Source organism: Protopterus annectens, chromosome 2.part1 (assembly GCF_019279795.1).
Source record: "Protopterus annectens isolate FY-2018-M chromosome 2.part1, PAN1.0, whole genome shotgun sequence".
Taxonomy (NCBI): Eukaryota; Metazoa; Chordata; order Ceratodontiformes; family Protopteridae; genus Protopterus; species Protopterus annectens.
In genome coordinates, this window is record NC_056729.1 from 1,582,407,971 (window position 1) to 1,582,429,107 (window position 21,137).

At 41.6% G+C, this 21,137-nt stretch overlaps 1 protein-coding gene across 1 annotated transcript in view; it reads left to right on the forward strand.

Annotated features, from left to right (window-relative positions):
- The window catches only part of ESPN (espin), a 3,774,415-nt gene that overhangs the window by 3,303,067 nt on the left and 450,211 nt on the right, over positions 1-21,137 (forward strand). Inside the window, exon 14 of the mRNA XM_044063026.1 lies at positions 773-1,084. Coding sequence (XP_043918961.1) covers positions 773-1,084 — 312 coding nt within the window. The remainder of the gene's footprint in view (positions 1-772; positions 1,085-21,137) is intronic.

A 21,137-nucleotide genomic window follows, 5' to 3' on the forward strand; every position in this document is an offset into this window, starting at 1 on the left:
AGGTCTCCATCCTTCAGCCAACATTGAAATAGAAACTGATGTATCTCCCTGGGCTACAGCCCCACCGACTTGTAAAAATCAATAGGGAGGCCATCTTGCCCCGCAGCTTCCCTTCTTTTAAATGACAGATGCCTGCCACTGTTTCTTTGATGCTAGATTCCTTATTAAGATCTGTTCTGCACCACACTTTCTGACACCAACTACGGTCTTCCAAAATGAAATGTAATAAAGTAATATTAAACTCATTCACAAATGGTGCCACTGCTGACTCAGCACCTTAAAGACCACTCTTTCAGCTTTGTTTTGGTCAGACCATGGCTTTACAGTTAAAACCATTGGACTTTGACTTGGCTCGAAATCTACAGCCCCTATCTTGCCTTATGTATCTAAGAACCTTTGGGTACCTAAAAACATATTAAGAAACATGTATGGCAGAAGTGGCATGAGGTACTCCATGCAATGAAATTAAAATCCAGAAGCATATTGCTGATTATACTTCACTGCCTAGAAAATGTTTTCTCTGCATATGGAATTTCATTGAATTCTGCTGCATGTGCTGCTCTACTTCTGGTGATTTGTAACATGTTTATATTGGTGCATGTCACTGTGACTATATTACAGACAGTAGCTGAGAAGATGCGAACACTGCATTAATTTGAAATTAAAGTAGAGGTTCTCTTTTATGGCTGCTTGATATTTACACTAGAATTAAATGAGAAGTTATGCTTCTGTTTGCCTATTATTTGATTTGGATTTATGTTTTCGTTTGTAGTCAACAACAGAGAATGAGGCATCAGCCCCTATTTCAGACCAGACATCACTGGCCTTTTTTCCGTCTGATCCCTCATCTGCTCCTGTATCTCCTACTACTTCTAGTCCTGTTCGGAAGGCAGCAACTGCAAGTACACCAGAGCCTACTGAAAATGGGAACTCTATTGACAAGGCTCCACCAACCCTAGCAGAACTTGAGTCCCTTGTGCCCACACAGGATGAACAAGGCCGGCCTATCCCTGAATGGAAACGACAGGTCATGGTGCGTAAGTTGCAGATGAAGTTCCAGGAAGAGGAGGAACAGAAACGTAAGGTACGTTGCAGCATGCATAGTTAAGTGATATGAATAACGTTTGCTGTGTTTAGCATGGATTGTGTTTTATTATTATGCCAGCAGAAAAAAAGCCACCAGTGTAGGACAGGACACAGTTTAATTTGTAGCAACACAAGCACTAAGGATGTATTTGTCAAGGAGAAGAGGTCAATGCGAGGAAAAAAGAAAATATGCAGTGTGTGTGTGTGTGTGTGTGTGTGTGTGTGTGTGTGTGTGTGTGTGTGTGTGTGTGTGTAGTGCAGTGAATTCCTATACTATTTATATATTGCAATATATACAGCTATATCAGTGTGTTTATATGTAAGCATCTATATTTATGTGTGTGCATGTGTATGTGTGCATATAAATGTCTATCTATCTATCTATCTATCTATCTATCTATCTATCTATCTATCTATCTATGTCCAAGCATCCAAAAGCAATCCAGCACTCAAAATGTAAGATCCAATTCATCCCAATGTAAACAATTCAGAGCAAAAAATAAGCCAAGCACATTAAATAGTATGCTTAGTTGTCTCTACTGCAAAACGAACATCATGGCAGTCATCAAGAAGGCAACAATCTGGCCAAACACAGACCGGTTTTACCCCCCTAGTGTCATCAGTGTGAATAGAAGCAACCATAAGCCTTCACACATAAATGCTATGAATTTAAAGAACCATGACAACATTCAACATTTGACATATACCATTTTACATTTAACATAGTCAGTACAGCTACGGTGATGGCTAATATAAAAAATATATATATTATATGTGAAACAAATAGATGAGAACCAAACAAAAAATTAATAAAATGTCAAATACTCTAAAAAAATATATATTAATATATCTCCCTGAGAAAAAAAATGTATACACTCATATGTACCCACATGCATACACAAACTCACAATCCATTCTCACAAATACACATCAGATATATATTTCCCATCCAAATGGTCACAGTTAATATTTCAAATCCAGATATTAATCCAATACACTATTAGCCCCTGTAACCCACTTACCAATGTTCATTAAGACCTGGTTTCTGTAGTGAGCTAGATTAATTATCCATAATCTTTCTTTTTTATCTAAAATGTCATGTTTAGAGATGTCTGACAATCTATTGCCTCTTACTGCATCAATTTAACAAACATAAACTGCTCAGGCATGTTCCAGTTTGTGTTTATAAGGGGCACTCCTCTGGCACTATATCACTCAAATGTATTGCTATTCTTCTCTTAAAGGACCTAGATGTCTGTCCGACATAAAATGCCCCGCACTGGCAAATTGCTATAGAGATCACCCAATCAGTGCGCCAAGTAATCAGGTATCTAATATCAAAACCCCTTGAGGTATTGACTGATGTAAATTATTTAGTCCTGGAAACTACCTTACAGTAGACACAATTTCCACAACTATTGCATCTTTTAATAACTTCTTCCTTGGGTTCTTCCTAACTGAACTAGTCCGTTACTTTAAAATCTGAGGTTAATACAGAATTAGAAATGACACAAGACACCAAGGCTCAAACTTAACAATTTATTAAACAAAAACTTACGAAATAAACAGTAAAACTAATACTAAATAGACAGAAAAACTAATAGATCATGTACTTACAAGCATATGCATAAACAAAATCATCTTTGCCACTGATAGGGAGACTTCAATCCTATCCAATGCAGCTATCTGTTCAGTCAAGGCAAGGCCGACACTGGCAAAATATCTCTAAGCTCAGTTCAGGCTGGTGCTGTGATCACATCCGGATGATGATTTCCATTTTAGCCTTTGAGCTTTTATAGTCTTGAACAAACAACAGGGTCATTGATCACAAGCTCATCATGAGTTGATGGAATATTGTAGGAAAATATGACATTACAAGCTCATCATGAGTTGATGGAATATTTCAGAAAATTACAGATCATTTCCTAAGTTGTAAACAAGTCTCGTAATGTCTGGTCTTGTGCCTTACTTCCCTTTTTCAAAGAACAGTTAGCTCACAAACTTGTGATATAGTTCCTCTTTGAAATCCCCACATTCTGGTAAACATGTTTTAAGCTGATAAACAACTTATAGGTTGACAAAAGTTCAGTAATACCAGTAATCAGTGAGCAAGGCCTGCTCTTAAGCATATTGTATTGTTACAATATTAGCAGCATATAGTGAGGTAGTGGCATATCAAGATCTAGCAATAATCAATCCAGCAATAATTAAGCATACACAGTGATATGTGGCTCGAGGCATAACAAAAACGGGTAGACTGTGTGGATCCGTCACACTAACCCAAATCGGTCTTTTTATACCAAGAGAGTGTCTCACCAATATTTTTTCCATGCCAATAACTGTATGAGCAATTATCACCTAGGCACTGGTCAGAAATACATCTGATTTTTAAAGATTCCAGTGCCTTTTGATGACTTCCTTTATCTTAAATGTGTTTGTGCCATAGGTGGTGACAAAGCATAACTTGTATATATCACTGTCATGAGACCCACCCCCAGGAATTTGTTTTTCTATTAATAGAGGTTCTCTCTTTAATTTCATGAATTTTTCTTTCTCCATTTTTATATGTGGTACCTCATAACCCCTCTTAATAAATCTATCACTCATTTTTTTCTGCCTCTACCCTGAAACGCATATCGTCACTACAAATACGCATCAATCTCTGAAACTGTGCTTTTGATATGTTTACTATCATATGTTCGGATGGCAACTATTTCCCTCCAACAAGGCATTCCTCGAGAAGGGTTTCCTATATAGACTAGTAATCATCGTCCCATCTGTAGTCTTGGTGACATTGATGTCCAAAAAATCTATATTAAAGGGCTCAATCGTATCAACGAATTTTAATTCAAATTCATTAGAATTCAAATATGTCACAAATCTATGCCAATTATCAGCACTCCCAGACCAAACACCCCAACAGTCATCCAAAAAACATCTCCATATAGTTAACTTGCTTTTAAAGGGATTCCTCTCATTATAAATCAAAATACACTCAAGATGTCCCATAAAAAGATCCACGTAAATCGGAGCAAAAGTATTACCCATAGCTGTGCCTTTAACCTGTAGACAGTATTGCCCATAATAGGTATTTCTTAACCCCTTTTTTGTTTCATACCATAACCTTTTTAGTTTAATTAATATTTAGATAAATCGACCCCTGTTTTTCGGGTCTATATTCCCTTCCTTTTCTTCCCTTAACTTGTAGGCCTTCGGCCCCCCCTCCCCTTCCCCCAGTCCTTTAGTAGTTTTTTGTTAGGGCTTGTATGTGTGTTTGTGGCTTTGTGTTAGCCTTATTTCTTCAGTAGAGGGTGTGTCTGTAGTGTGTTTGTGTTGTCAGGCACTCCTTTCACAATGTCAAAAGACTCTAAGGTCTCAGGCTTCAAGAAGTGTGACTCGTGCTGTCAGAAATTGTCTCTGACAGACGGTCACACTTCTTGTGTGTATTGCCTGGGACCTTTGCACCTGCAGGACTCTTGTGCTGTTTGTCATGGTTTTAGCCCTAGAGTCCTGCAGGAACGCAAGAATAAATTAATCTTGCGGGGCTTATTAAAGCCTGAAGGCCCCCACGACTCAGTCTGTGTCGGGGAAGCCTTCTAAAACTTCCAAACAGTCGGCTCCGGTTTCTGAGTCGACTGCTGGAAAGGTTAAGTCGACTTCGACATCGGCTCCGGCCGGAGCCGATGTTTCCAAGCCTCATACTGTTACCTCGGCTCTGGCTGGAGCCGAGGCTGATAAAACTCCGTTGGCTCTGATACTCTTATCGGAGCCACAGTCTAGGAAGAGATCCAGATCCCCCTCTATCGGCTCCGTGCATTCGGCGCCAGGATCCCCTCTTCTTTCCGAACGGAGACATAAAACTCATTCCTCACGGTCTTCCAGGTTATCTGACCACGATTTGCAAAGGGTAGTGAGTAGACTTCTCAAGTCCGAGGCACTGGCCCAAATGCTGCATAGCCCGACTCAGCAGTCAGTGGCTATTTCCATTCCCCAATACATTCCTCCTCCGACTCCTTTGAGTTCGGAGCCAGGGCTTGTCGGAGCCATGACTGTCGGTGCATCGGATCCGATACCTTCCTTTTCGGCTCCGTCGTCTGCTCCGATCTCCTCCTTGGAGGGATCTCGGCGCTGAGCTTCCCTCGTCTGCTCCAAGGGGGCGAGTGGCATCGGACCCTTGTCCGACCCCACTCTCCCTCTCGGGGCTTCCGCGCTGGTGAGTTCGGGTCCGACATCGGCTTCGGTGCCGGGGGAGGTCCTTGTCTCTTCGGAGCGGGGGCCTCTGGCCTTGCCTGACAGGGGTGCCTTCGAGGTCATGTGGAGCGTGCTAGAACCAGGTTCTGCCCCACAGTCGGCTCCTTCAGCCCCCCCCCCCCCCCATCTACAGTGCCTGCGGTGATTTCTACTCACCCCCTTGTCTCAGACCGCAGAGAGCCAACTCCTCAAGTTTCCCCATTGGGAATTTCCTCCTCTTCCGAGGCCTTTCCTGACCCGGTAGGAGATCCCCCTAGGAAGAGGCAGTGCAAGAGGAAGCACATTGACTCCCCTGAGTCTATCACCTCTGACACTGACTTAGAGGAATCTGAAGGTTCCCCTCGATCCCCCTCTGAGGATATCTCCTTTGCTGACATCCTTGAGATCCTCAAACAGAGGGGGAACTGGCCAGCCCTTAATCCTTTGGAGGATGAGTCAGTGTATCTTGAGGTGTTTGGCTCTCGCCCTTCTACCTCCTGGGTGTCCCCTCCCTTTGACCCCCTTATGGAAGTGGTGGCAAGGAAGGCTTGGACGGCTCCTGATTCAGTGGAACCCACCCCGAGGAGACCATCTAAATTTATTACTGCCCCTAGAGATAAAGATTTTTTATCCAAAGGTGTCCCTGTTGATGCCATGGTGGTGGCTGCGGCCACTAAGAAGGAGTTAGCCGATCCTTCGGTTCCTGTCCATCCTCCTAATAAGGAATCTAGGACCATGGACAGGTACGGCAAGCGGATGTTCTCATCAGCGACCTTTTCAATCGTTAAGCTGAATTACTTATGCCACTTCACTCGTCTCCAGAGAGATTTACTCAAGGATATGGGTGAACTGATAAAGGATCCTACAGCTGAGGGGTACAAAGACACAATGAACTCCCAGTTGGCAACCCTGAATTCCATCATTAACTCCTCCATGCGGCTGGTCTCATATGCTGCAGATGGGGCGAGTAGAGCCACAGGCACAGGTGTTGCCTTACGACGTCACGCCTGGATGCGGCTATGCAACTTTGCGGACCCTTTCAACGCGTCCTTCACCAATTCTCCCTTTGATGGATCATCCTTGTTTGGTCCACAGGTGAAGGATACATTGACCAGGTGCGAGGTAGAAGGTAAGACTCTCTCTGCCATAGGAGTCCGTTTTTCTACCCCTTCTAGACCCTATCCCAAAGGTCAGAGGGGAGGAAAGATGTGGTTCCGCAAACAATCCCAGGGAGTCTCATCTGACGCACACGGTCGATTCCCCTCTAGAGGCAGAGGGGGGAATAATAATAGACGCCGCCCTAGAGGCAGAGGAGGTCCACAAAACCAGGGTAGCAGAGAAATGTTCTCTGACAAACCCTTTCAGCATCCCTGAGGAGCTTGTCCGGCTGTCCACCTTCGGAGGCAGTCGGGGGAAGGTTATCCCTGTACCCAAAAGCCTGGCTTTCCCTTACTCAAGACAAATGGGTACAGTCGATCATATCCGAGGGTTACAAAATTCCCTTTATTCACATCCCATCCCAACCCAAAAGATCCCTTCCAGACGTTCCACCTGGTCTAAGGGAACAAGCAGCATTAGAAATTTCAAAGCTGCTATCAAAAAGAGCTATCCAATCAGTCCCAGCAGTCCAGCAAGGATCCGGAATCTACTCCAAATTCTTTTTGGTACCAAAGAAAACAGGGGACTGGAGACCCATACTGGATCTCAGCTACTTAAACAAGTATATCAGGAAAACAAAATTCCGGATGGTCACGCTACAGTCCATGCTACCCTTCTTGGGTCAGGACAATTGGATGTGCTCGATAGATCTTCAGGACGCGTACTACCACATCAAGATGAACAGACGCTCCAGGAGATATCTCCGCTTCAGGCTGGGAGCCAGTCACTACCAGTTCAGGGCCCTGCCCTTTGGTCTCACTACAGCCCCCCGTGTGTTTACCAAATGCATGGCAGTGGTCGCGGCTCACTTGAGACGTCAAGGATTCCAGGTGTTTCCATATTTAGACGACTGGCTCCTTACCGCCACCACCAGACATCAGCTTCTTCTATCCAGGGACTTCACCATCCAATCTTGCCAAGCTCTAGGCATTTCGATAAATTTCGAAAAATCTGCCTTGTCGCCTTGTCAATCTATTACCTTTATAGGGGCCACCTTAGACACACTCAATCTTTCAGCCAGACTCACAGAGCAGAGAGTGTCAGACATTCAAAAGCAAGTTTCCCTTCTCTTACAATGCAACAAAGTCAAAGCCAGACTAGTTTTGAAGGTGTTAGGACTCATGGCAGCAGCTATTCCCCTTCTCCCCTTAGCTCGCTTTCACATGAGGATCCTCCAATGGATGCTGTTTACTCAGTGGTCCTTTCAACAGCTCCCGATGTCCCATCCCATATTGATAACTCAATCATGCAAGAATCAACTGTCTTGGTGGATCACATCACCTCAACTTCTCCGAGGAAGACCCTTCACTGCCCCCCCCAGTCGCCACGTTGACAACAGACGCCTCCCTGATCGGGTGGGGGGGGGGCATTATCAGGGCAGGACAGTCCAAGGCACGTGTCAACATTTCGAGTGCCACTTGCACATAAACGTCTTAGAGATGAGAGCAGTGCTTTTAGCGTTGCAAGCCCTTCACGATTCTCTTCCCACTGGGACTATTGCAATTCAAACGGACAACATGTCCGTAGTGTGGTACATCAACAAACAAGGCTGAACCAGATCATACCCTTTATGTCGAGAGGCACTCAGACTTTGGCAATGGGTGATCTCTTCTCAGCGTTTTCTGATAGCAACGCACATTCCTGGGAAATCCAACGTTATTGCAGACAAATTGAGCAGGGCAATTCTCATGCCTCACGAGTGGTCTCTAAAGAAATCAGTTCTCGAAGAAGTATTCCTAAGATGGGGCCAGCCTTGCTGCGATCTTTTTGCTTCTCCCCAAAACAGCAAGTGTCACAACTTCTTCACTCTCTTCCCGTTACCAGGCCATCCCACCAGAGACGCTCTAGTCCACGATTGGCCCCGGGGACTATGCCTTTCCCCCCTTTCCACTGATATCTCAACTAATTCAGAAAGCCATCGCCTTGAGAGTGACAATGATCCTCATTGCCCCTTACTGGCCTCGACAAATATGGTTTCTGTTTCTTCATCGTTACCTTTTGGAGCAGCCTTGGCATCTGGACCCAGTACCAGATCTGATAACCCACCAATCGGGTCACCTGCACCAATCTCTGCCTTCTCTATTCCTCACAGCGTGGTTTCTCCGATTCCAACCTTAGCCAGGCTTCCCTCAATATCTCGCTCGGTCCGAGATATCTTGATAGCCTCTCATAAATCTTCTACCCGGAAGATTTATAGTAGCAAATGGAAACGCTTCTCTTTTTGGGCAACATCAAAAAACATAGATCCCTTTACTGCACCTATCCAGTCTATTCTAGACTTTCTAGCAGAACTCTTTCATTTAGGATCATCTGCATCTACCATTAGAGTTCAATTGGCCGCCATATCTAATTTTAATGTTGGTGTTTCAGAGTCTAGCATCATGGCTCACAAACTCTGTAAAGCCTTTTTAAGGGGCGTATTTCTTCTCAAACCTCCAATCAAAGACCCCCCGCCTCAATGGAATTTGAACTTGGTTCTGGCATCCTTAATCCTTCCCCCCTTCGAACCGGCGGCTTCATGTTCTCTGAAGTTGCTTTCTTGGAAGACACTTTTTCTGGTAGCTATAACTTCAGCGAGAAGGGTATCTGAACTCCATGCTCTGTGCAGTCGTCCTCCTTACTTAGTTTTTCACAAAGACAGGGTATCCCTCCGTACTAATCCATCCTTTTTGCCTAAAGTTTCCTCTCAAACAAACCTAAACCAAATTATTGATCTCCCCGTCTTTTTCCCTAACTATTCAAACAGGTCGGAACAAAAGCTACATTTTTTGGATGTTCATCGCCAACTTAGAAATTACTTAGATAGGACTAAACAATTCAGGAAATCTAATCAATTGTTTCTGTCATATGCGGAAGGGAAATTGGGCCTTCCTGTTACTAAAGTATCCCTCTCTAGATGGCTCACCTCTACAATTACCTTCATCTATGAGATCAGACATCAAAAACTACCCTCAAGACCTAGAGCTCATTCAACTAGGGCATTAGCTACATCCGTAGCTTTTCAGGATAGGCTGCCAATAGATTCCATTTGTGCAGCAGCCACCTGGGCTTCTCCTCATACATTCATTTCACATTACAAATTGGACATGGTTTCCAGAAGCCGTGCCAATTTTGGTTCCACTGTTCTCAAGAGTCTGTTCCATTAGGCCACCCGGGATAAGGTGCTAGGGACGCGGTCCCATCCAGCAAGAATGAAGGCGAGATTGACAACTTAACATTAAGAAGCTATGTACCTACCATAACGTTCCATGTTAGTTGTCTTCTTCTCGCCTTCTTTCTTGCGTCCCACCCTCCTTCCCCCAAGCCTGGACAGACCGACAGGAATTCAGTTTGTGTTCTTCCTCTGGAAGTCGTCATTCCCACACGTTCTTCCACCTCTTTTTCTCCTTTCTGAGGTCTGTGATACCTTTTACGCAGGTTGTTTTGAGGTCGGTTTCCCTACTCCATTCTGTGTAGACTAGGGTTTCTTGGTATAGCTATCAAACGAGATCTGAGTAGTTACCGCCTAGCATTGTGGGATATAGGGGAGCCTCAAGCCGGTGGAATTAGCTCTCGAGCTTTAGTATTGGCCGAGTCGGAGCCGAGGATCGGCTCCGAACCCATCCAGCAAGAAAGAAGGCGAGAAGAAGACAACTAACATGGAACGTTATGGTAGGTACATAACTTCTTATTTTACCCTTAGGCTTTTTATACACAGGTGATGCAGCCTCCAAAACATCTCCAAAATCTATTTCCATATCAGTACTAGGTGGATTGAAAGAAGAATCTGAAGTACTAGAATCAGTAGCGTTAAAACCATGAGAAGTCTTTAAAATAGATTTATCCTACCCTGTTTGTTAACTGTTTCTGAAAATCTTACAACTCTCTTAGAGGATTTCCATGAAAAAACAATATTATTGTTAAAGTCCCCCATGTCCCTATTAAATTTCTTTAACTTATGGTTCTTTACCTCATTATCAAGCCCTCGACTTCTTCCAAGTATCTGTTATACAATTTCTCATAATCAGTACATTGCTCATATTGTTGCAGTCTTTCAAGATTAGAGTCCAATTTACCTTTTATATTAATCAGGGAACATTCATAAAAGTCATTCAACAGTTCAATAAACAGCTTCGATGCAGTATGTTGAACCAAATGCTACTTGTACATAAATTCCAGATCTTCCTTTCCTACCCCAGGCTCCAAATATACCTGTAAACCACCGGTGCTATATCCGCTCCCAAATAGGCTTTCGGGAGCTTAATATGCCACAGAGTCAATCTAAATTTCTTTGTTAGAATCATCAAGTCTTTAAATAAGCTTTCCATTTCAGTAGTTCGACTCACCTCCATAGCTGTTCCTGCTGTACTAGTAGTGCAGCCCTCAAACCAGGCCACATTGTCATTATCCTGTGAAACGTTGCCAATAAAAGCCCAAAGGTCACTTCCGGTAGCCATTATTAGATGCTCGTTGCAAAAATAAATCCAATTTATGATCCAAAAAATGGAATGACCTCAATCTGAAAGCAGCACTCAGCCCCAAATATCCTTCATACAAAATTGCTGGTGCTCGGATTAAGCCAACACACATCCTAACATCCAAAAGCAATCCAGCACTCAGAATGTAGGATCTGATTCCCCCCAATGTAAACGATTCAGAGCAAGTAAAGAACTTCATCAGAAATGAATGACCATCCATTCATCTCAATGTAAAATGTACAAAACACCCAATCAGTTCAATCAGAAATGACACCCCCCCCCCCCCCAAGGGAACCAATAGAGGCTTCTAAAACTAGACACACCTCTAAGTTAAAAATCACTGCATTCTACACAATGTATCTAAAAACTAGTTAGAAAGAAACAAGTGATATACTAGTTGTTACTCAAAAGTGCATGCCTGCTTCTAAAAATTACAGTTGTTATTATCTTTTTAACCTTAAACTGATACAAGCACTCAACTCTCCTTATTAATAAGGAGAAATTAATCATAGGCACTAAACAGCCTATAATTGCAAAGTACCTTGCTAAGGTAAGGGAAAACAGCTCCTGTACTTTTCAAAAAAAAGCACCAAACCAGACATGTCCAAGGGTCAGCTTCCATTGATTTCTCCTGTCCACCTGGTGAATCTGGACATACTGGGGCAATCTAGCAATTGCCTCATGTACACAGACAACCCTCTCCTCCTACCACCCAACATTACAATCTGTGAGATATGCACTTAATATAGCCAAACAGGAAGCAAAGCTCTCTCCACCCAAGATTGTGCTAGACAGTCAAGAGGAGAAGGTTAACACCTGCACTACACCTCAAGGAACACATAGTCCTTCTAAACTCACACCAACAACACCCACACATAGCAACACTAAATCCACATATGTGGAGACCCTTAACTGTAACGTGTCCAAGCAACAAGAACCTCCGAAGCTGAAACGCAAACAAACACCAGTCACAACCAAAGTGTCACATAGCTCACAACACCAGTGTGCCACCCAGCAACAGCCCCTAAGGCAAGACAACGTATGTAACACTTTAGTCATAGGTGACTCTATAGTCAGACACACTGATGTCCCACTCACCAGGCTGAACAATGAGAAAATTACAGTGAGCTGCCTGTCGGGTGCCAGGATCCACCACATAACTCATGCACTCAAGTCACTCCACAACAAGTACAAATATGACTCTGTCATTGTCCATGTTGGAGTGAATGACTTGAGACGTACCTCCCTGGACTACATGAAAAGAGACATGGAAGAGCTCTCAGATCATGTGACCCAGGCAGGTATGACCCTAGCCCTGAGTAGCATCCTGCCTTTGCCCAGAATAATACCACAATATAAGGACAAAATGATTGACTTCAATAAATTGGCTAAGCTTCTGGTGTCATTCAAAGGGGATCCAGTATCTGTCTGCTTGGGACGACATGATCGACAGACCGCAATGCTTTGCCAAAGATGGTCTACACCTGTCGCCCCTGGGATTCAGGTTACTGGCTAAGGCTTTTGCCACCCCTATAGTGCCTTTTTTAGGCAAAGTTCAAAGGACAAAACCACCACCATAACAGGTACAAGCATGCAAAATCCGAAGGTAATGCTACTCAGTGCTAGAAATCTAAACCTCAAAATGCACTCTCTCGATGCACTCCTAAAAATGGAGAACATCGATATCTGTGCAGTAACTGAGACCTGGTTCAAGGCTCCAGAGAGCACCCCTGCAATACCAGGCTACAACTCTTACCACACTTTTTCGGCCACCAAACCAGGATCGAAACACTAAAGGTGGAGGAGTGTCCATATTCACACCACCAGGTTAGTTGCCCAACACAATGCATCTGAAATTCTCCAGGTGCAACTAACACTAGGTAAGACTGCAATCCAAATTGTAGCTTGCTACAGATCTTCCACCATGCCCCAAGATTCTCACTACACCTTTCTAAACATACTGCAAAATATTAATATGCAACCAAACACCCTAATACTGGGTGATTTCAACTACCCTGCCATTAACTGGGAAAACTACTCGTGTGCCAACACCTTTGCCCAACGGTTCTTGGAATTCATAAATTCCAATGCCCTGAATCAACTAATCCATAGTCCCACCAGGGGCTTCAATATCCTAGACTTGGTCATTACCAACATGGGAAATCGATGCTCCACACCTATGGTCACCCCCCTCGTTGGCCAGGTCAGACCATAAGCTAATCACCCTTAACATCCACATCCCACTCCCATCCCCAGTAAGGAAACCTCCATAAAAAATTTCTCCAAAGCCAACTTCACGCTACTCAAGTCAGAAGTTACAAACTTCATGACACCCATGCAGACGGGAACTGAAAGTTCGACTGCTGAGTCCTACACTAAGGCACTGTACGAGCACATCCACTCATGCATGAATCATGACATCCCAAATAGAGCCAAGATGTCATCCTCCAAAAAAAAGGAAGCCAGTCTGGTGGTCCCCTGCCATAAACAAACTTTACAACAAAACGAAGAAACTGTTGCAGAAAAGAAGAAAATCCCAGGATGCAAAAACTCCCTTACCAGCCTCAGTAAGAAGCTGAGATCCCTCATAAAATCCTCCAAAGCTAGTTACGAAAATAAAATTGCCAAAGATTCCAAAGACAACCACAAGGCATTCTATAACTATGTCAAGAATCTAAATGGCAATGCTCAGATCTGCTCTGAGCTACAACAGAATGGCATTAAATATACTGATCCCAAGGATATTGCCAATATCCTGGCAGATCAATTCAGTGCCAACTTCACCCTCCTCTCACCCCCTAAACGGCCCATCTCAATACCGGAAGATTGCCAAATTCCTGTAATAATGGCCACACAGGGAGAAAACGCACTCCCCAAAGCAAAGACTACAGAATCCATGGGACCAGATGACATCCCGGGCTGTGTACTACAGGAACTACATAATGAACTGGCACTTCACCTAAGTGTCATGTTTAATCATACCCTCACCTCAGGCTTCATGCCCACTGAGTGGTGCACAGCTACAGTTATCCCACTCCACAAGGGGGGATCCACCTTGGATTCTGGGAACGACCGCCCCATCAGTCTGACCAGCCTGATCTGCAGCCATGAAACGTATTATTATGGAACTTATAAACAAAGACATTGGCAACCTTAAAACACTGGGCCCCACCCAGTTTGGGTTTGTGAAGGGCCGATCTTGTCTTCTGAACCTGATTGACTTCTTCGAACAAGTCTCCAGAGCCGTGGACGAGGGTAAGGCCACACAGCCTATCTGGACCTCGCCAAGGCCTTTGACACCATCTCCCACTCTGGAATCATAGATAAACTTACTAAGCTGAGCATTAATCCCTAAGTCACTCGATGGGTTGCCAACTGGCTTACTGACAGAACCCACACTGTAAAAATAGCTGACTTTAAATCCAGCTCCAGACAAGTGGAGTACCTCAGGGTTCAGTCCTGGGACCTTTCTTGTTTGGCATCTACTTCTCTGAAGTACAGGCCAACACTAAGGGACTCTGGCTAACAAAGTTCGTAGATGACTGCAAACTGGGAGCCATTATTGAATCCCCAAATTATGTCGATACTCTACAAAAGGGCCTTACAAAAACAGATGCTTGGTGCCAGAGCCATGGACTCAAGCTCAATGCCAAGAAAAAAGAAGTTATGTACCTACCATAACGTTCCATGTTAGTTGTCTTCATCTCGCCTTCTTTCTTGCTGGTTGGGATCGGAGCCGATCCTCGGCTCCGACTCGGCCATCTTTTATAGCTCGACAGCTGTTTACTGGCTCGAGGCTATCCCATATCCCATGATGCCTAGTGCTAGCTACCCAGATCTCGTTTGAAATAGCTAAACGCAGACATAGCTATAGAAAGGATCCCTCCAAACAAAAATACCTGTCGTATTCTCTAAGTCACTAGAGGAAACAAACCAAAGAATACTCAGCCAGTGAAACCTGAAGTCCTCTCGGCCAATAGGATAGGGGGATGGAGGGGTGGACGCAAGAAAGAAGGCGAGGTGAAGGCAACTAACATGGAACATTATGGTAGGTACATAACTTCTTTATGTTAAGTTGTCAATTTCATTGGAACAGACTCTTCAGAACAGTGGAACCAAAGTTAGCTCTACTCCTTGAGACCAAATCCAACTTGTAATGAGAGATAAAGGTATGAGGATTTGCCCACATAGCAGCGGCACAGATAGAGTCCATGGGCAATCTAGACTGGAAGGCTACAGAGGTGGCTAAGGCCCTAGTAGAATGACCCTTCGGTTTGATAGGCAAGTCTTTGTTCCTTAGTTGATAGATAAAGGTAATAATGTGATAGTACAAACAACAGATGATGCTCTCCACAGCTGATAAAAAATCCTTTATTCACTGCAGTAGTAAGCGCTTTTGCGTTGTTACAAACGCTTCATCAGACTTATAAAACAGATATATTCACAAACTTCTTTTAAAGCATTCACCAATTAAAAACAACCAATCAAAATACTAATGTAGAATGGTCAATTTCATCACTTTCAAAATAAAAGTGTATTCACAATTGTGCGTGCCTAAAAAGAAGTACCTCTTACCGAAAATATATATATATATTTAAAAACATGTATATAGAAAACTATATATACTAACTTATTAAAATATGTAACAAGATATAAAAAATACACATCAAGAACATTTTTAAAAAAACACACTTAATAACAATGTATTATGTTGACTATACTAAAATTATTTTATAGCTCTAATGCTTGTATGGACGTGCTCCTAAAAATGGCTTTAAAGTAACCTTCTCATTAAGTCCTCTCCCTTTATGTGCCTGTAGTCTCATGATCCACCGATTTTCACATTCTTCAGTATAATTTTTTATATTACCTAATCTATTAGTCCTTTTCACTAACTGTACTACACTGAACCTAAAATTATGTGAGGTTCCTACACTTAAAATGTGTCTGGCTAGGGCATTATGGTAATCTTCTTTATTAATGGCATATATGTGTTCTCTTACACGTTCTCTAAGGCTTCTATTCGTCTTGCCTATATAAAAACAGCAGCATACTTGGCACACAGCCAAATAAACTAAATCTCTGGACCTGCAGTCAGCATAGAAATCAAAATTGAACACCTTACCTGTATCAGCATGAGTATAGACACTGTTCCCTGACATATAAACACATTGGTTGCAATTTCTGCAAGGTAGCGTGCCCTTCCTATTTGATAGAAGTGTATTGTTGGCATTATTTTCATAACAAAGCAACCTTTTTAGAGCTCTCATATTTCTATAGGTAAAATTTGGTCTTTCACCTACTATATCAGAGATACTATCATCACTAGTCAGAATACTCCAGTTCCTATTTACTATGTCCTTAATTTTCGTATTCATATTTGAATATGGTATGGTTATCCTATTTACATTAGTACTAAATTCTCTCTTCCCTTCACTTACATTATGGCCTTCAGATCTATTTAGATAAGGTCTCCCTCTTCCTTTTCTCATATTGGTATTCTCAGTGTAAATATTATTAACTTCTTTCCTATTATAACCTCTTGCTAAAAATGTTTTAGCCAGTGTCTCTTTTTTATCACTGAAATTACTATCTTCAGTTGTAAGGCGGGAAATTCTCAGAGTTTGACTTTCTACAATATTACTATATATATGCTGGGGGTGCATGCTCCTACGATGTAAAATATTGTTTTGCCAACATGATTTCCTATATATCTCTGAATGCATTTCATTACCCTTTTTCATTATTTGCACATCCAAAAACTCCATCATATTATTCGAGCTTTTATATTCAAACCTCAAAAAATTAGTTGTACCATTTACATAATCCATGAACTTAATAAGTTCGTCTCTGGTTCCATCCCATACAAAAAACACGTCATCTACAAAACGCTTATAAAATTTTATATTTCTACCATAAATTGTATTAGTTATGACATAATTATTCTCCCAATATGCCAACACAAGGTTGGCATATGAGTTGGCACAAGGGGTGCCCATTGCTACCCCTTTCCTTTGCAAATGATAAATATTATAAGTAAATACATTATTGCTCAATACCAAGTCAAGCAATGTTAAAGTTCTAATAACCAAATCCCTTGGTATGCCTTTTTCTATAAGATATAACCTCACATATTCCATCCCTGCATCATTTGGAATGGAGGTGAACAATGATACAACATCTAAAGTTACCAATAGTTCATCATTCAATTCATCCCGAGAAGAAATATAAGTACCATAGCTCTCCAAAAATTGTTGTGTATCTTTAAGTATTGTTGCTGTGTTATCAACAACAGGTCTGAGTTGTTTCTCTGTTATAAATGGAGGCAGGTTCCATAAGCTATCCACCACCCGATACAATTGGTCTCATTGGTGGACAGTTCAGGGTCTTGTGTATCTTAGGGATGCCCCTGAATGTTGGAATCAAAGGGGACTCTACCAAAAGATATTTATACAGTTCACCATCTATAACCCCACATAGGAACAAATCATATAATTCCATATGTACACTTTTAATCAATTTGTCTAATGCCACATTATTCAACACAGAATATGTATCAGCATCATTTAGCATATCCTTCATAGTATTAAGATACATTTCATGGTCTAAAACCACAATCACACCTCCCTTGTCTGCTTGTCGTATAATAACCTCCTTATTCTCTTGTAGTCTCCTAATTGATGCAAACTCATGTAATGTTAAATTATAAAATTCAGATTTAACACCTGACTGATACAGCTCAAACAAATCTCGTTCACATGCTCTATCAAATGCCTCCAAAAGTGGATGAGTTGGAGGTATAAAAGTTGAAAGTTTCCTAAATACATTCTCAGTTCTAACGTCATTGTTGCCAAACAACATTCTTAAACTAATATTTCTAACAAACTTTTTTATGTCCAACAAAACATCAGTGATGTCAGAAGATTTCGATGCTATAAATGATAGACCACGATTCAGTAACGATATTTCACTATTAGTCAGTGTATTTTTAGATAAGTTAACTACTAAGTCTTGGGGGTCGGTTTCAAAACTTTTCTCTGAAACTCGTACCTGTTCTCCGAAGTTTTCCGCTTCCTTGTATTCCATTGTGGTGACCAACCTGATCTGTCCATTTGTCGTATCGGTAGAGGAAAAGGGATTATTGTATCATGACTCGATACATCCTTCGACACCGCCTGTGTCGAAACATTGCTGAATGAAGCAATAAAATTATCTTTATTCAATCGTTCTTTTGTTGTTATAGTTGGTGTTGAGTCAGTCGCTATTGCTGTTGAGGGACCCTCTCCTGCATTCCCCTCTTCTCTGCTCACAAAACTGTTAGCAGTACCAATAGCACGGCCTGTAGTTGACGTCGTGCGCGATGACATCACACCTGCATGAGCATTTATTCTCGTAGAGTTTGAGGGCTCTGTATGTCTAGAACGAGTACTATGAGTATTCTGATTGCTTGCATTATGAACAGTCTCTCTCGGCCAAGAAAAGACGTGACTGACACGGAAATCATTATAGTCACGCTCCAACTTTTTCTTCTTTTCCAGCAACTGTTTGTTATCTAAAGTAGATAACCGAAGTGAAATGTCAGTTATAAAAGTGTTCATTTCATCAGAGTTCATGCATTTTTTTAATTCGGTCTCCATGATATTTATCTCTTTCAATAAATTTGTCTCTATGAGTCCATACTGTTCAATTAACAAATTCATATAGCCATAGCTAACATCTAAATTCAACTTCTGCCACTTTGTTAGGAGGTCAGGATAAGTGGTGCCAAACGTAGGCATCTTAAGGACCCTAAGTCCTCTGGGCACCACTTTAAATTGCAGACATGCCTCCATGTGTTGCCGTTGCCATTGTGTTATTCTTAACTTATGTAAAGTATTCTCCAGCTTGCGTGTAAGCTGGATAACTTCTGTATTTCTGTCAGTACTAACAGTATCATGTCCATCTCTAGTTAGATCTTGTGAAGTAAACTTTAACAGTGGATTTATAGACATCACAGCAATACCTCTCAAAAGACAGTTGGTATTCACCTCACCATCACAGTTAGTGTTCACCTCATCATCGCAAAATTCAGCCATGTCCCAGGAACTGTAGGAAAATGAAAATCCAATAAAAATATAACAAACAGTCCTGGATAAAGAGCCACCTTCCGAATGAAAATATAGTAGTACAAGCAACAGATGATGCTCTCCACAGCTGATAAAAAAATCCTTTATTCACTGCAGTAGTAAGCGCTTTCGCGTTGTTACAAACGCTTCATCAGACTTATAAAACAGATATATTCACAAACTTCTTTTAAAGCATTCACCAATTAAAAAGAACCAACAAAATACTAATGTAGAATGGTCAATTTCATCACTTTCAAAATAAATGTGTATTCACAATTATGCGTGCCTAAAAAGAAGTACCTCTTGCCAAAAAAAAAAATATATATATATATATATATATATATATATATTTAAAAACATGTATATAGAAAACTATATATACTAACTTATTAAAATATGTAACAACATATAAAAAATACACATCATGAGAAGGTTACTTTAAAGCCATTTTTAGGAGCACGTCCATACAAGCATTAGAGCCATAAAATAATTTTAGTATAGTCACCATAATACATTGTTATTAAGTGTGTTTTTTTAAAAATGTTCTTGATGTGTATTTTTTATATGTTGTTACATATTTTAATAAGTTAGTATATATAGTTTTCTATATACATGTTTTTAAATATATATATATATATATATATATATATATATATATATATATATATATATATATTTTTGGTAAGAGGTACTTCTTTTTAGGCACACATAATTGTGAATACACATTTATTTTGAAAGTGATGAAATTGACCATTCTACATTAGTATTTTGTTGGTTCTTTTTAATTGGTGAATGCTTTAAAAGAAGTTTGTGAATATATCTGTTTTATAAGTCTGATGAAGCATTTGTAACAATGCAAAAGCGCTTACTACTGCAGTGAATAAAGGATTTTTTTATCAGCTGTGGAGAGCATCATCTGTTGTTTGTACTACTATATTTTCATTCGGAAGGTGGCTCTTTATCCAGGACTGTTTGTTATATTTTAAAGGTAATAATGTGAGACAACCACCTGGATAAGGTCACTTTGGAAACTGGGAGACCCTGTTTGCCTCGAGCATAGGAGAGGAATAGTTGGTCAGACTTCCTAGTATCCTTCGTCCTATGCAAGTAGAAACGCAATTGTCTATGAACATTCAATTGATGTAACTTGTATTCTGCCTTGTTGGTGTGGTTAGGAAAAAACACAATTAGGTCTATAGATTGATTCAAATTATTTTCTGAGCAGACTTTCGGAAGAAAAGAGGGATTAGTCCTCAGAGCCACCCTGTCCTTATGAAATACTAAATATGGAGGACGGGCAAATAGTGCCTGAAGTTCAGAGACTCGTCTGGCTGAAGTAATACCTACCAGAAAGAGAGTTTTCCAAGATAGAAACTTAATGGAGCAGGACGCTGCAGGTTCAAAGGGGGGCATATTCAAGGATGTTAGTACCAGATTAAGGTTCCAAGGAGGAGGGGGATCTCTCAATGGGGGTCTAAGGAGAGTAGTCCCTCTTAGAAAGGCTTTACATGCTCCTGAGAGCACCCCAGCACTACCAGGTTATAACTCATACCATGCATTTCGGCCCCAAAACTCGGACCGAAGCAGAAAAGGAGGGGGAGCATCTATATTCATCAAAGATACCTACACCTCCAGGTTAGTGGCACTGCACGAAGCATCGGAAACCATCCATGTGCAACTAACAGCGGGCAAAACTGCCTTTCAGTTTGTAGCCTGCTACTGAACACCCTCCCTATTACAGAAACCCCACTTGGCATTCCTGAGAACACTGAAGAATATGAAGGTCTCTCCAAACACTATGTTATTGGGTGACTTCATCTACCCAAACATTGACTGGGAAAACTACTCAAACCCAAACACCCTCGCCCAACGGTTCCTTGAACTTATAAACTCTAACGGAATGGAACAACTGGTCTCCACTCCTACAAGAGGGAACAACATATTGGACCTGGTCATCACCAACATGGGGACTCTATTTTCCACACCAGAGGTAAACCCCTCATTGGTAAGATCAGACCATAAACAAATTTCCCTGGACATCCATATCCCGCCCTCACCCCCAGCCAAGGAAATTTACTGTAAAGAATTTCTCAAAAGCCAA